General features: G+C 41.9%; 1 protein-coding gene across 1 annotated transcript in view; it reads right to left on the bottom strand.

Annotated features, from left to right (window-relative positions):
* GLCCI1 (glucocorticoid induced 1) overlaps positions 1-17,227 on the bottom strand; it is a 312,344-nt gene extending 295,117 nt beyond the window's left edge. The window contains exon 1 of the mRNA XM_029588951.1: positions 16,346-17,227. Within this exon, the coding sequence (XP_029444811.1) occupies positions 16,346-16,751 (406 nt within the window). The 5' untranslated portion in view covers positions 16,752-17,227. The remainder of the gene's footprint in view (positions 1-16,345) is intronic.
* Between the last annotated feature and the right edge of the window lie 260 nt (positions 17,228-17,487).

The following is a 17,487-nucleotide window of genomic DNA, read 5'->3' as shown; positions in this document are numbered from 1 at the left end:
AAGCCTCTCATGAGGGACTTTGTTGAATGCCTTCTGAAAATCCCAATACACCACATTTACCAGTTCACCTTTGTCCGTTTATTCACCCCTTAAAAAAAAAAAAAAAAAAAAAAGGTAGATATGTGAGGCAAGACTGGTTGTGTCTCATTAAAACACATCTAAATGTTTTGGGATTTTATTCTTTATAACAGTTTCCACAATTTTGCCCAGCCCTGAAGTCAGGATCACCAGTTTATAGCTTCCCACATCACCCCTGGAGCCCTTTTTAAATAGAGGTTACATTGGCCATCTTACAATCTTCATGTACAATGGATGATTTAATGATAGGCTACAAATGAATTGAAATAGGTTTAAAATTTCATTTTTTAGTTATTTCAGAACCCTAGGTGTATACCATCTGGTCCAGTTGATTTACTACTCTTCAGTTTGTCAATCTGGCCTACCACATCTCCAGGTTCTAGTTTAAAAAATAAATTAATGAAGAGCATAAGCAAAGATGAAAAAGCTACTAAAATTTAAAAATGAGTTTCAATGCATTAATATTCATTCCTTTCAGTGAAATGGTTACCAAAGATTTCAAAACATATCAAAACTAAGGTTGAAAGTTGGAGGAGTAGCCTAGTGATTAGTGTAGAGTGAAATCCTGGCTTCCCTGGTTCAAACTCAACTGCTGCTTCTTGTGACCTTGGGCAAATCGCATCACCCTCTATGGATTCAAGAACAAACTTAAGGCCTTATTTACGAAGGCTTTTATCCCTTTCTGTATCCATGTGAAAATGCCTAGTAAATCAGGCCCTTATATTGTAAACCCTCTAGGGATAGGAATATACCTACAGTACCTGAATGTAATCTGCTTTGAAGTGCCAAAAAGGAGAAATATAAATCAAATAAATTACTTTCATCCTGCCAGCCCAATCTGGAAAAGTGGGTTATGTCCCCCTAGCAGCAGGTGGAGACAGAGGAAATAAAAAAAAAAAAAAAAAAAAAAAAGCAGCTCAAAGTTGAGTTTACTCTCCCCATAGGGGTCCGATTCTACCTTCAGCTCTTTAGTATGTCAAAGCTAAGAATCTAAGGCAATTGTTTTGTTACCAAACCACCACCACAAGCAAAACCTGATGCAACCAATAAATTTCACTTCATGGTCATTACCCTAGGAATTAAATCTCTACATGAAGGTCATTAAGACAACTACTTCCAGACTGGGAAACACCTTAATCACTGTTGGTTTTTGGAACTTGTCAGATAGTGCCCTTGATCACCATGGCTTCACAGGGTAGGTTCTGGATTTGTCTGGCAAGACTTTACGAAAGGAAATTGGCAAGTTTAAATTTGACCTTATCATCCATGCCAGACTAGTCCAGACAAATCTGACATATCCAAGCTCCACCAAGACTGACAGGAGAAAGCCACGATAGCTCTTAGGATTCCTGCAACCAAGTTGTAGCCTCTCCTGGCCTGCACACCAATATTGAAATGCTTAAAAGCATGGCTGCAAAGGAAGAAACTGCCCTGCCATTATATTCTGGAAAGACAGGTTCTGAGTCTGCCTCCAAGGAGTCTGTACTCTGGAAAAATGGGCTTGAAGGCCCTCGGGAACCTGCACTCTTTTGCTGGAGGAGACCAAAAACATTCATCTCAATTCCTCTTGAAATCAAAGCCTTAGAAACCATTGTGCATAGGACGCATCTGCTGGAAACAACGAAATGCTGAAGAACTGAAAGCAGCACCTATATGGGGAGTGAAATCAGTTGTGAGCTTTTTTTCCCCTTCATCTGCCAGCAATAAGATACAACTCATCTAGAGTGGTCTTGCATAGACTAAGGAAAATAAGGATACACAGCTTCACAGGAATTGGCAGATAGTATATTTAACAGCTTGAATTTTTGCATCAGAAGCAAACAATTTTACATTTTTTCTTCTTAAAATCTACTTGCTAAACCCCTGATCGTTTGGAGACATAAGAACATAAGAAAATGCCATACTGGGTCAGACCAAGGGTCCATCAAACCCAGCATCCCGCCTCCAACAGTGGCCAATCCAGGCCATAAGAACCTGGCAAGTACCCAAAAACTAAGTCTATTCCATGTAACCATTGCTAATGGCAGTGGCTATTCTCATCTTAATTGTTCTCCTAGGCAAGTGTACTGCTCCAGAATTTTAAATTTTCAAAAGTACACTTTCCCTTGCCTTGTGTCAGTTAAGATACAGATAAGGACTGGGACTAACACGGATCCCTGTGGCACCACACTACTGACTTCCCCCTTCATCCAAAAGGATCCCAATGACAATCATTCAGATTCTTGCTGCTTGATCAGCTTATAAGTTTCTTTTCCAACTTGCTCACCTGTCTGTGAGGAACAGTGCCAAAAGTCTTATTGAAATTCAAATAAGCTACATCTAGTGCATCCTCCTCTAGTTCTATTACTCAGGCCTTCTCAACAAATTCAAAGTAGCACATCACTCAAACTATTACATTATGCCATCCTTCAGGACAGTTTCCATTATTTTGCTCACCATCATCACCAACAAGTCTGTAAATTTCCTTTTCCTCTGTTCACACCCTTGTGGAATGGTCTCTGACCTCTCTGATTTCAAGTGATAAGTTGAAAAGATCTATGAAGGATACAGTCAGTCCCTCCTTTAGCATTCTAGGATGTACCTCAACAGGTCCTATCAATGATGCCTATGCCTCAAATAGTACCTCAAGAAATGAAGGTAAATTCACAATCTAGTCCTCCAGACACCTAGCCATTCAGGTTTTCAGGATATCTAGGCACAAGATTAAATTTGCATACAGTACCTCCATTGTATGCAAATTTCTCATACATACTCATTGTAGATATCCTGAAAACCAGCTGGCTAGGTATACCCCAAAGACTGGACTGAGAACCTCTGCTCTAGACTTCCTTATATTCTTGCCTATGGTCTGGCACATTTTTTCATCTATGAATAGCAAGCAAAAAATATTTGTCCTATTTTTGACCATAATATTTACCATATTTTCTGGTGTATAAGTCACATCCCTCTATAAACAGCCATTTTAAAGAAAAAGTTGATAAGTTGCACCTTTGTATAAGACACACCTGTTTGTACAGAGTCTTGTTTATGCTATTTTTTTCCCAATATAAAAATAAAACATGTAATCTGAAGGAATTTTTCATGATTGTTATCCTTACAGATCATACTCGGGTGGGAGGGTCGGGGTTGAAAATGTTGGAAAATTGCAATATCAATGACTGTATTTTTATATTTGAACTTTGTTAAAAAGTTTGGAAAAACAAGTACTAAATTAATGTTTATTTGTATAAAAAAAAAAGTTGCAATATATAATTTAAACTAAGGTAATTTTTTTGAATTTTCTTAAGCTATACCTGGAATCGGAATCACTTCGGTGGAGGGCGTCGGTGGCCAAAGAGGTATTGAAAGACGCTCGGCCACAGGTTGCGTTGGTAGGGCGCCAAGGACTTCCAGACGCTCCAGCACAAGTGCTAGCATCAATGGCGGAGGCTCTAGCACCAGTAAGGGGGCCGGTGGCACCGGCAGTTCAACACTCTGTAGCGCTTTGAGCACCGCTGACTGCACCCTGTGGTCCAGCTCCTCCTGAAAGTGCTGGGTGGTTAGGATTGATAGAAGGGGAAGTGGCGTAGCCGGCACGGCAACCTGCACAGTAGCCAGCAGGGAGCGCCTCAGACTACTGGGGACTGCTCCGGAACAAGACTGACTGGTGTGTATGCTTCCTGGATTTCCAGCACTCAGCCCAGTCTTTCCCCGGCGCGAGGACCCCAAGGTTAGCGGAAGGGGAGAGACCACAGAGGATCAATCTCCCTCTCCCCAGTCCTTAGGGTACTGGATAGTGTGTCCACCAGGGGAAGAGACAGACTGTTCCCCGAAGTCCTTGTGCATCAAGGACAACAAAGTCAGAGCAGAGGGTTTTGAAGTCCCAAAGAGCTTCTATTTTATCCAGGAGCACTCGACACCCTTTGGGAATCATTTGGTCAAACAGTCGTCGTGCAAGGCCCCCAGGCAGAGGATACATACCTCATGCGGATCCATGATAAATATGGTACGCGGGCATCGTCGAAAACCTGACACCATCGAAAGAGAGAGGCCGGCACACTGTCGATGACAGACAGGCACCATGGTGCAGAGTCAAGAATCGACCACCAAGAATGACAAAGGCAGAAACAAGGGTACCTACCAAACAGAGGAATCACTGCGAAGGGGGACCTGACACAGAAAAAGAGTTAAACACAATTTCAAGGAATTGGAGCTCTACCACTGCACTGCGGAAAAGAAGTGACTGAAGGTGGACCTAGTCTGAGCAGCAGCAGGCTGGGCATACTCAGTCTGCCAGTCAAAGTTTCCAGAAACTGACAAAAGTTTTCCGTGCCGGGCTCCATCAGATGTCACCCACATGTGAGGACTACCATCCTGCTTGTCCTAGGAGAAGTTCTATTAATAAAAATCTCTCCTCTTTAACTGTGAGGAATTTTGCTGAGCCAATTAAACATTTGATCTGTCTTTGTAAGGATCCATTGGCATGCTAGTATAAAAATCTATCATTAAGATGCTCCAAGGTTGTCTGTTCATAAGTGGATCAGTCCTCCAAAACTAATCTCTCCCCCCCCCCCCCTTATCTGCAGGTTTGATAACCAGATTAGGGGCTTCAGCTATTGTGGACAATGCTATTCTCTGTATTTTAGAGAAGTTATGATAACAAGGTTGATCGTATTAAAAGACAGACTGTCTAAATGTGAGAATATGAGCATCAATCGGAACTGGTGGATTCCTGTGAGGATATTACATTTGAGACTATATTTTCATCAGAATTGTTCAATGATGCAAGATGTTTCCATAGTTCATCCTCAATTTGGAATCCACCAGGTCCAATTGATGCTCATATTCTCACATTTAGATAGTATTAAAAGAATAAAATCAAGCCTGATTTTTTTTTTTTTTTTTTTTTAAAACATGAACATTAATTTCTTTAGTTTTTGAGGTGGGTTTTTTTTTTTTTTTACTGTTGTGCTATTTATGCACTGAGTGGAGATTTTTTCTATTTTGGTATAAAAACATTGAAACATGACAGCAGAAAATGATCATGTGGCCTATCTAGACTGCCCATCTGCTAAACTAATTTGGCTTTACAATTCCCATCACTCCCTCAAATATCACCTGTTTATCCCATGCTTTTCTGAATTCAGATATTGTCCTCGCCTCCACCATCTCCACTGGCTAGCTGTTCTATGCATCTACTACCCTCTCTATAAAGAAATATTTTCTAAGATTACTCCTAAGTCTACCCCATTTCACACTCATCTCAGAGCCTTCTTTCTGATGAAAGAGGCTCACATCATATGCATGGAAACCTTGGAGATATTTATGTATTTATCATCTCTCTACTATCTTGCCTTTCTTCTAGGGTATACATATGTTAAGATCTTTAAGTCTGTCCCCCAATATGCTTCAGAACAAAAGACCAATGACCATTTTAGTACCTACCCTCAAATTTACAAACCTCCACTTTCTGACCCCATGCACAGACATGGGTTAGAAAAATGGATGCTCAAACTGAGCATCCGTTTTCCAAACCTGACCGCCATTCATTTATTTTCCATGTTGCTGCTTTCTGTGGTTTTTCCAACTTAATATCACAATGATATTAAGTTGGAGGAACCATAGAAAATCAGTATTTTCTGCTTAACTTTTGGGGCTCCTCAAGACAATGTCAGATCCAGGGATAGTGTTAATTTTTGAGGGTTAAAATGTGCACATTGGGTGCATTATTTAAAAAAAAAACAAAAACCACCACAATCTGAGGTAGTAGTATAATAGCCTCTTCTGTCTTCAAACCAAGGACTACTTGAAATTCCATCTCAGACAAACCCACCTAGACAAGACAACATGCTAGTGCACCTTTTTGGTTGCAGAACTCTTTGCCAGCTGAGCTGCATTTTATAAAAGACAAAACTGCTCAAAAAGGCACTAAAATTATACCTTTCCAGCTAATCTACAGTGACCTTATCTGAAAGTTCTGTTTATTGCTGTTTTTATGATGTAATGTCTGTTTTAATCATGAATGTTTTCTCGTAACCTGCTCTGAACTATGGAAAAGCGGGTGACATTTTATTTAAATAGAAAAACAAATAGATGGCATTCACATAGCTTGTAGCTAATAGTGCTCATCATGATTCGGACATGCGTTTTGACGTGCTGATCCCCTTATTGCATCAGGGGTTATGGACGCGCATCCAAAACACATCCGACTGCAAGTTAACCTCTGCACTAGCCTGAGTGCACAATATTGCAGCAGTCTGATTGCGTGGCTTCCATTATATTGCAGATTTAGAGCATTTATTCACAGGATGGACTATACCAGGGATGGCCAACTCCAGTCCTCGAGAGCCACAAATGGGACATCTTTTCAGGATATCCATAATCAATAAGCATGCGATAGTGTATGTAAATCCATCTCATGCACAATCATTGTGGATATCCTGAAAACCTAGCCTGTTTGTAGTTCGAGGACTGGATTTGGCCACCCCTGGTCTAATACCATCCATATCCTTCCAGCCTGCCAAAGTCCCCACCGCTAACTCACCAGCCTTCCTTCTCTTCCCAATCGATTTTCCAATTTCTATCAAGTGCTTTAAATTGCCTCCAATTCACTACTTCTTGAGCATATGCTAATACAGAATTCTACACCAGCCCATTTCTATGACTTTGCTCTGGTGATATCACTTGTTTACCTGCAGGCTTGCCATCAGTCCTCAATGAATCTGGTTTGAAGCCCTTCTCACTAGATTGGGAAGTCTATGGCTATGCTTATCAATCTCTGTCAAGTATATCATATTCTACTCAACATACCTTCTTGGAATACCACACAATGAAGTAGGAAACCAAAGATGTGTCAAAACATCATACATGCTTACCAAATATTTTTTTGCTAAGATACATCTGTCCCTTGCTATGCATTATCAGAAAAAGAACAGATGTGAGACCAACTATGCCCTTGGCTTTTTCATCTGTACATATTAGTTCCTTTTGACCTGCTCAGGGTCATGCTCAGAAACAGAACTGGAAAAATCCCAGGATGCCTAGGCACCTAAAATTTGGCACTGGTTCTTTATCAGAAAGGAAGGCTGCAACTGCTAGCAGGAACCAGGCAAAAACATTGCAGATGCCTGGTGAAGCTGCTGTCATTACCAACAGGTGTCAGTGAGGGATGTGGCTGCTGCCCCTGGCATGGCCAGGGACTATCCTCTGCACTAGAAAGACTGAGGGGAGGGGGATAGTGCCAAGAAACAGATGAACAGTATGAGGGGGACAAAAAAAAAAAAAGAAAATAAACTATCAAGGAAAAAAAAAAAAGCAAACAAAGGAAAACGACTTCCCTGCATGCTAAAAGGTTTTTGGCTACCAGTTTTCTACATATTATTCCACTGCTGCCCAAAATGTATATTTGGCATCCACAGGATGAGCAGCACAACAGTGGTCAAATAGCCTAATAAGCTTCCTCAACCTTTCCACTATGCCTTGAATTTAGTATCCTAGAAGATAGCACACCTTTCTGGACAACAGATGTAGCTGGCAGATGTATCTTTCTATCCAATGCATGAGTATAACAAATCACCACCTTCCTTCTCTTCACCATAGCCCAAGGTGTGCTCTCCTACTTGATTTCTGTGTATGGCATGTTATCCTATTCCTGCATCCATTCTTTAACTGAATTAATAGGGATTCAGTGATCCACCATTTTAAGCTAAACGAGACCAGCTTCTAGCTTCCATTCACCTGGAAAACCATGTCTTCCTTCTTTTCTGCTGCCTCTAGTTGGTTCTTCATTAGACGCAAAAGGATGAGGTTTCCACATATAAAATGTATGGATACATTTTTCGTCCACCTAAGCATAAGAACATAATGCTTGTCATACTGGGTCAGGCCAAGGGTCCATCAAGCCCAGTATCCTGTTTTCAACAGTGGCCATGCCAGGTCATAAGTAGGATCCCAAGGGATAAACAGATTCCAAGCTGCTTATCCCAAGAATAAGCAGTGGATTTCTACAACTCTCCCTTAAGTACTAATGAACCCTCCAGGAATTCATCCAAACTTTTTTTTTTTTTTTAAAACACAGCTACACTAATAGCTTTCACCACATCCTCTAGCAACAAATTCCAGAGCTTAATTATGCATTGAGTAAAAAAATAATTCTCTTAGTTTTAAATGAATCACCCAGTAACTTCATTGTGTCTCCCCTTGTCTCTATACTTTTCAAAAGAGTAAACAACTGATTAACACAGTGATGGCTAACCTATGACATGCAGAGACGTTTTTGCTGACACGCACAGCGTTTCGTGGACTATCGGGAATTTTTTTTTTTTTAATTTTTTTTTTTTTAAATCAGCTGTGCCAAGCCTATAACCCCAAAACACAGCCCGACCCTTTAAAATTAGGTTTTTTTTAGTATCCCTCCCCCCCCCCCAATGCCCCCGGCTCATGCAGCGCAGCGACAGGCAGATGGGCAGGGCAGTGGTGAGGCTCACGTCACCACGGCCCGAAGAAAAAGATCGCGTTTAAACCCGCTGATGCTCCTCCTCCTTCCTGCCTGTGCGGCCCCGGAAGTAAATGTTGCCGGAGCTGCGTGGGCAGGAAGGAGGAGGAGCATCAGCGAGTGCAGAAGAGGAGCAGCGCTTACGGGCCGCCGTAAATCCCAAGTCGCAGCGGCCCAAGAAGAGGAAGAGGCCTGGTAGCAGGGCCGCTGCAGCCCGAGAAGATCAGGGCAGCTGCAGAGCCCATCCTGCTGAGACCCACGAAGAGGAGGTCCAGAGTTGAGAGAGAGGCTGAGGGTCTGTAGAGGGTTTGTGTGTGTGGGTGCGCATGTATGAGATGAGTTGAGAGATTTTGTGTGAGAGAGTGAGGACTTGAATGTTTGCAGAGACAGCATGTGGGAGTGAGAGAGTCTGTGTGTGTGAGTCAAACAGCATGTGCCAGTGAGAGACTGTGTGTATGAATGATTGTATGAGAGAGAGCATGTGTGTGTGTGAGAGAGAAATGCATGTGAGAATGAGAACCTGTGTGTTTGAGGGGAGAAGATGGAGAGAAAAGAAATAGAAAAAAAGACAATATAAAAGGAATTGGCAAAAAAAATAAGAAAGGGAAGGTGGAAAAAAAAAAGCCTGTGACCAACCAATTAGAAAACTAAGATCAGACAGCAAAGGTAAAAATAAATAAATTACTTTTTAGTGATTGGCACATGTAATCTTTGGGAATGTACAAGAATAGCACTATGCGGATCTCACAATGTACGAGATCAGCATGGAGAAAGTGGAAGCCCACGGGGCCTGCACAGAGGCGGCAGCAGAATGGGCTTCAGTGTCAGTAGCAGCAATCGGCACCTCCCCAATAGCCATGTGGCAGCAGTGACATGAGAGAGGTTCTGTGGTTGCTGGCAAAAGAAAGGGGGGTCTGCCTTTAGTGTGTGCATGTGTATGAATGGGACTCTGCCTGGGGGTGTATGTGTGTGAGAATGAATTGGTGCCTGCCTGGGGGTCTGTGTGTGAGAATGAATTGGTGCCTGCCTGCAGGATGGAGCGGGAGTGGTGTGAAAATGAATGGGAGCCTGCCTGGGGTTCAGTGTGTGTGGGTGTGAATGAGAATGACAGGGAGCGTGTATGAGAAAATCCAGGGAGTAAGAGTTTGTGTGTGGGCGGGGGAGAGAGTGTCTTAGAGCCTGAGAGTGTCATTGTCTGTGAGAGCAAGAGGTTATGGTGGATATAAGAGCATGAATGTGTATGTATGTAACAGTATATGAGAGAGAATGGACGTGAGTATGTGTGAGAGAGACAGGATAACCTCCTAATCCTCGACAATATCAGGGAGACTGGAAATCAAGAGCTTCCACAGAAGGGGACAGCAGGGGCTTTTTAAAATCCTTATTAGTTTTAAGATTTAGCCAATGAAATTCAGCAACAAAAAAGTCACTAAGCAGGTAAGGTATAGAATTATTTGTTTTTGCTTTATTAATACATTACATATATTAAAATTATAATTTTGTTATTAGAGCTACAAATATCAAAATTATGGATTTTTCTAGAAGTGACACACCACCCGAGTTATGCTCGGGTTTTTTTAAAATGAATTTTGACACACTGAGCTCAAAAGGTTGGCCATCACTGGATTAACATTTACTCGTTCCATTCCACTCATTTTATAAACCTCTATCATACCTCCCCCCTCAGCCAAATCTTCTCCAAGCTGAAGAGTCCTAACCTTTTTAGCCTCTCTTTGTAGGGGAACTGTTCCATCCCCTTTATCATCTTGGTCGCCGTTCTCTGTACCTTTTCTAATTCCACCATATCTTGAGATGTGGTGACCAGAACTGCACACAATACTCAAGATGAGGTCACCATGAAGCAATACAGAGGCATATTGTTTTATTCTCCATTCCTTTCCTAATAATTCCTAGCATTCTATTTGCTTTCTTGGCTGCTGCTGCATACTGAGTAGAAGCTTCCAACATATTTTCAAACAATGACTCCTAGATCATTTTCCTAAGTGGTAACTCCTAATGTGGAACCTTGCATTTTTTGCTATAATTCGGTTTTCTTTTCCCTAAAGTACATCGCTTTGCACTTGTCTACATTACATTTCATTTGCATGTCCAGTCTCCAAGTTTTGCAACATCCTCTTGCAATTTGTCAAAATTCTCTTGTGATTTGACAACTTTGAATAATTGTGTCATCAGCAAGTTTGATCACCTGATTTGTTGTTCCCATTTCCAGGTCACTGAAAATTTATTAAAATGTATCTGTCCCAGAGCAGATCCCTGGGGCACTCCATTATTCACCTCTTGCCATTGAGAAAACTTACCTTTTAGCCCTACTCTCTGTTTTCTATCTTAATCAGTTGGCAATCCGCAATAGGACATTGCCACATATCCCATGGCTTTCTAATTTCCTAAGAAGTCTCTCATGAGGGACTTTCCAGAAAGCATTTGACAAATTCAGACACACGATCAACTGGCTCACCTTTATCCACATGTTTATTTTCTCCTTCAAAATAAATTTTGCAAATTTGTGAGGTAAGACTTCCCTTGGCTATGTCCCATTAAACTATGTTTATCTATGTGTTCAGCAATTTTGTTCTTTATGATTGTCTGCCAGACAAAATGGTAGAAATGGACTCACTGGTCTGTAATTTCCTGATTCACCCCTTGATCCTTTTTTTAAAATTGGCACTACATTGGCCAACTTCCAGTCTTCAGGTACCACAGATTTTGATATTTTACAAATTTCCAAGCAGGTCCACAATTTCATTTCTCAGTTCTTTGAGCACTCTGGGATGTATACCATCTGGTCCAGGTGATTTGCTGCTCTCTAGTTTGTCAATTTGCCCTAGTACATATTCCATGTTCACTGAGATTTGTTTCAGTTCCTCTGACTCATCACCTTTGAATATTATTTCTGGGAATGGGTCTCTCTTACATCTTCCTCACTGAATACTGAAGCAACAAATTAATTTAGTCTTTCTACTAGGGCTTTGTCATCCTTAAGTGCTCCTTTTACCCTTTGATCTAATGGTCCAAATGACTCCCTCAGACTTTTTACCTTGAATGTACCTGAAAAGGTTTTTATTATGAGTTTTTGCTTCCACAGCAAGCATCTTTTCAAATTCTCTTTGCCTTCCTAATCAATGCTTTGCATCCGACTTGTCAGTGCTAACGCTGTTTCCTTCATTCGGTTCCCTCTTCCATTTTTTGAACGATGTTCTTTTAAATATTATAGCCTCTCTCGCCTCACCTTTCAACCATGCCGGTAGTTGTTTAGCCTTCTTGCTACCTTTTCTAATGCGTGGAATAAATCCATTCTGGGCTTTCAAGATGGTATTTTTAAACAAAGTCCATGCCTGAGCTAAACTCAGCCTTTTCAGTTGCTCCTTTCAGTTTTTTTCCTAACCATGTTCCTCATTTTATCCGTTTCCTTTTTGAAAAGTTAAATGCAGTCATCGTAGATTTCTTTTTTGCGCTCCCCGCAGTTATTTAGTCAAATTTAATAATGTTGTGATCACTGTTGCCAAGTGGCTCTAACACTATTACCTCTTGCAGCAAATCATGTGTTCCATTAAGGATTACATCTTTAATAGTTTCCCCTCTTGTTGGTTCTTGTACCAGTTGTTCCATGAAGCAGTTATTTATTTCATCTAGGAAATTTACTTTTCTAGATATTCACCCAATCAATACTGGGGTAACTGAAATCACCCATTATAACTATGCTGCTGATTTTGTTAGTTTCCCTAATTTCTTTTAGCATTTCACTGTCTTATTTCATTCTGGCTGGGTGGATGATAATACACCCCCATTACTTTTTTATTCCCTTTTTCACCTGGAATTTCTATCCATAAAGATAGAACCCAGATACACCCCAGACTGGTCACTTCCTAATGCAGCTCATTTTCCCAGGGGGAACCATGCGCTGACATACTTCACATTTGAGTTTTGCAGTAGGATGACTCAAGGACCGGTATGCACATGCCACAGCAAAACAATGCAAAGCATATTTTACTCAAATCCCCTCCTACATAGGTCCAAACATACACAACAGATGGATAAAAGAAATCTGCTTTTGGAATAAAACATAAAGGGCTTACTAACAAGTACTTCCTAACAGACTTGGTGACTAAAAAGCTTGGTCTTTCCAATCAGTGACATTAACTGAAAATACAGTAGATCAATATACCTACCTAGTTAGAATTTCAACCAATCTCAACCTGAAAGGATATTTTTATTTCCAATACTTATATTCTGCTTAAATCAACAGTTGTAGTAAGTGGATTACATATCTGAGAACAAAAACACAAATGGAAAGTATACCAAAGGCAACAAAAATAAGAGCCCTCTACAATAGGTTACTAATTACAAGTTATACAAGTGTCAGCATCACAAAAGTAAAAATGCATCTGAAAGTCAGCAAATCAGAATTACCTAAATTTCACTAAATCCAGAATCCAAATGTTAAGCCACAAAAAACCTCAAATTTTATACTTATTCAAATACTATTTTACTTGAGCAGAGAGAGAAGAGCGCCAAACACAAAAAAGTGGTTCTAGCATGAACCTAAACTTAAATTAGCCAACTATTTTTTAAATTTGATTTAAAACATACCACAGTGTTGAAATGGAGGCAATCATGTGTTTTGGGGGGGGGGGGGTTTGTTTTGTATTTTGAGGGGGTAGTTTAAACAGTGTCATTGTGTATCACTTTCTGCATCAACAGCCTTGATCTATGAAGAGCACAAATTCCTCGCCACTCATCTAGTTAATAGGTCCACCACCCAATACAAATTATAAACATATGTACATACAAGAAAAATATAATCTCCCAGGTTCCCATAATGTTAAAGGCTGCTCATTGCTAGTCTTTGTCCTACATTTTCTTAAACTCTGTTAGCCAGAAAACCATATGCAGCCGTTTATGATTACACACACCACTATAAATCTTGACATATTTGCAAACAATCTTAGTATGCAGTCTAAGCCTAAAAATTCCTTACTATACATTTTCTACAACAAGATTTTATGTTTTCTTTCAACAAGTCATATGCACATCTTTTAAAATAAATGTAAAAGAAAATAAAACCATAAAGAATAAAAGTAGAACTGCCATTACCAATTGAATCAATGTGCATCGCTAGAAAAGCAAAACTAGAGAAGCCAGACATGGAGTGCGTTGTTTTCATTCATGCGGAGGCTTTGCTAAGTGGTGATGTCAGTGTCTGCAGCAGCCTTGACCTGAAGGATGCAAAACCCTAGAGAGAGGAAGGGAGGGGATACATAGCTTTGCCTTACGACCAGGGAAGAAAAAAAAAATATCCCACAACCCCCACTAGATTAACATCACAGAAAGCTGAACACAAAATTACTTCTGAGAATTGTTTTCTATATTTTAAAAGGAAGAAAAACAAATCTGAATCCTGTCATATGCCTACAGCAGGAAAAACAACAGTTTATAATGGGGAAGGGGAAGAATCCTGCATTTTTGAACAGGGGAATAAATACTCTTTTTTTTTTTTTTTTTTTAAAGCTTGAACATACATCTACAATTGATAGCAAATGAATGCACGTCATTACATCAATACAATAAAGTGATCATTGCACTATTAAAAGGACAAATTGGAAATTAATTGTAGACAGAATATAAAACCGTTCTGTTATAGCACCTAATACATCCTCATCAGCAATGAGAACAATCAAGGCACGTAATTATGATAGAAAAAAATAGGTGTATTCAAACCAAACATTCAATTTGGTTTTTGCAGATTTTGGTATACTAGTGTGTATCCTGTGCTGCACAAACAACTGAATGAACTAGACAGGCAACATTTACTTGCAGCTACATGTGCACATTAAGCTCAAATAATTATATATAATGGAAAAAATGTTGGACCTATGCATCGCCGATTAAAATTGCAAAATATCACTTAACATCTTTCTGTCTGACATAAAACCTTATAGGAGGACATCTAATATCAATCTACAAGAAAATGGTCTCCTTAGCTGTAAAATTCAGCCATAGATGTGAGACTCTGGTCATTATTAGGGCAATCACGTTGCTTTCATTCATTCAGGATCTGCTGTAGGATGTCAGTTTCTGCAGCAGCAGCTGCCTTGACCTGAAGGAGGGGGTGGGGGAGTAAATTCCTCTCCATGCACAAACATTGCAGGATGGATTTCCTGCATCTAGCGTAATGTCAACATGACCCATTAGTTCAAGAACAAGTTTAACAAAAATGAAAAAAATGCTAACACCAATGTTTAACATGAGCAACCTAAGGTAGCCTCCAGATAAATAAAATGCTACTTGATACAGCCAAAAAAACCTCACTACTTACTACAGCATCAACATCATGAACATCTCTGCCATCCCCCACTTGCAGGCAAAACTGACAGTTTCTAATGGTTTGAGTGAAGAGTTAATCCTGCTGATAGGAGAACTGACATTCAGAATTTATTCCCCTGTCTCCAAAATTTCTAATCGACATGCTCAAGTTGTTCAAGATTATTTATTCTACTATTACACAGATAGAGGTGCTCAGCTCTAGGATCTTTCTAGCACACTTGAATGAAAATCAGGGCAAGCTAAAAAAAAAAATTGTTAAATAAACAAAAAAAATTATGGGGTGTGAAGCAGTGAGAACAAAAACATCCATACCCCTGAGGAAGAAGCAAAGACTTCGAAACAGGGCTCGATGGTATTATATCAGCACAACAAGATAAGCTCCAAGATAAGTTTTTAAATGCATACACACGTCTTAAAAAAAAAAAAATGTATTTCTAGCGTGGATATCTTGGGACGGTGATACTATGATTAACCGATTCAATTCGTAATAGCAGTAGTCTTAAATTCGAGAGTGTCCCTTCCATGCTATATGTTATTCTAAATTGAGGGTGTTTGTATATATCTAAGATTATTTATTAGGTTCAAGTAAGCGCCTGCAACTGGGAATATAGAAATACAGACTGAACACTATCTTCCATATTAGTTTTTGGACAGGCATATTACACTGTTTCATCTATTCCCCCCCCCCCCCCATTTACAAATGCTGTTCTTCCAAGTCTATCCGCACACAAAACAGTTATCAAATGCTTTTTTTCGACGTTTCAATTATGTTTCTGGAAACATTTCTTTTAATACACTGCAAAACAAAGGCATTTGGCTCGATGAACTTACAGTAACTATCTCAATCCTCTACAAAGTGAAATCTAAAAACCTTTATGCACCACTATTCCTGAATTAAAATAACCGGTGTGCCAGATTAATCTGTGATGATATCTGCATCTCAATCTGTTAAATTCAAACACTCTGGTTCTACATTCAGACTCTATACATAAAGAGTTGTTTCTCAGGTCCTGGGGCAAGTTAAAACAGTTCATCCTGCTCAAACTTTCCCCCAAAAAGCCCTAGCTCGCACGTTTACATCAGTGAAACCAAGTGAGCCACTCCAAAGGTACAGCAAGCCTTAAGTTTGTCCTTCCAGTGACGGATTCAAAATCCCTGCAACTCACAGGCAAAAATAAGGAACGGGAACCAAAAAAAATCCCGGCAGCCACAGCAGAATATTTAACAAACATTAAAAAAAAAAAAAGTTTCAGTTGCAGCACGCACCACAGACAGAAGATTTTATTGCATAGGTAAATGTCAACCTTAGAACTGATCCAAGTAAGCAAGAGCTCAGTCACTGCAAAAATTAAAAGGAAGTGTAAAAAGCCGCAAGTCGCCCACGTTGGGGTTAAAACTTTTTTTTTTCCCACCCCCTGATGTTATGAGAAAAAGTGGTTTTCGTTTGCTTACCTCGGCACCCCGGGGAGCTGGGACTCCGGCTCTCGGGCGAACGGCTCCTCCTGCAGCTGTCCGGCGGGGAGCGGCGGGCTCGGCCCAGTTGACCCCTGCCCAGCGGCTCCGCTCCCCCGGGGACGGCGAGCGGCTGAGAGGTGGGGCTGGGCGGGCTCGGGCAGCGACCGGTGTTGCTGCCCACAGAGGCGGACGGGCAGCGGGTCGGGCTCTGCTGACTGCCCCTCAGCAACTGGTAGGGGACAGTGGCTCGGATGGGCTGCAGCAAGCGTCCGCCGGCGCCGCCGCCCGCGCCCCCCACCCCCGCAACAGCTGCAGCAACAGCACCGCCGGGGGCCGTGGGGGAGCCGGCGCTGCGCCTCAGCCTCTGCGGGTGGTGCGAGGAGGCAGAGGAGGAGGAGGACATGAGCCTTCCACCCTCACCCCCCGCGCGTGCACCCCTCCTCCGAAAACAGCAGCGGGCGAAGCCGCGAGCGTCGCCAACCGCTAACAGCCGCTTCAGGGCAACCGGTGGGTACAGAGGGCCCAGCCTCTCAACTACCCGCCGCCGAGCAAAGCGGCGCTTCCGACCTCCCCACCCGCCGCCTCTGGCCTCTACATGTTCCAACCGGGGAGGTGGGGGGGGGGGGAAGAGCGCGAGGGGGTCACGGGAACTCTAACCGGCCGCCACTACTCAGGCACAGCTAGGGAAGGGTTCGGGGACGCGCGCACGCCAGCATCGCAACAACTCAAGAGCACGTCCACGCCGCCGCCGACCTCCGCTGCCTACTGGTGGCAAACTACCCGGCTCCCGAGCCTCAGCCGGGTACAAGCGAAGGCGGACGCATCCCACGTCAACAGCGCCGCCGAATGCTCAAGCAGGGCTTCCCACCAACAGAGAGAGAGAAGAAAGGGAAGGGGGGGGGCAGAGAAGAGGAAGGGGAGAAACGATTGGCTGCCGCGCTGTGACGGACGAGACCGCTCACCAATGGTCGAGTTTCGGGTTAGCAGGGTACGGCGGCTCGCGGATTGGATGGCATAGCTCTGAAGGCTGGCAGGGGCGGCTGGGGAGAGCGGTTGTCACGTGCGCGGGGCTGTGGGGTTCACTATTGAGGCGGCGAGGCCAATCTCTTGCTGGCGCTGCGGCATGAGGAATAATATCG

This window comes from Rhinatrema bivittatum, chromosome 2 (assembly GCF_901001135.1).
Source record: "Rhinatrema bivittatum chromosome 2, aRhiBiv1.1, whole genome shotgun sequence".
NCBI classification, from domain to species: domain Eukaryota; kingdom Metazoa; phylum Chordata; class Amphibia; order Gymnophiona; family Rhinatrematidae; genus Rhinatrema; species Rhinatrema bivittatum.
Note: the sequence above shows the minus strand (reverse complement) of the source record. Positions and strands in the feature narration are given on the sequence as shown.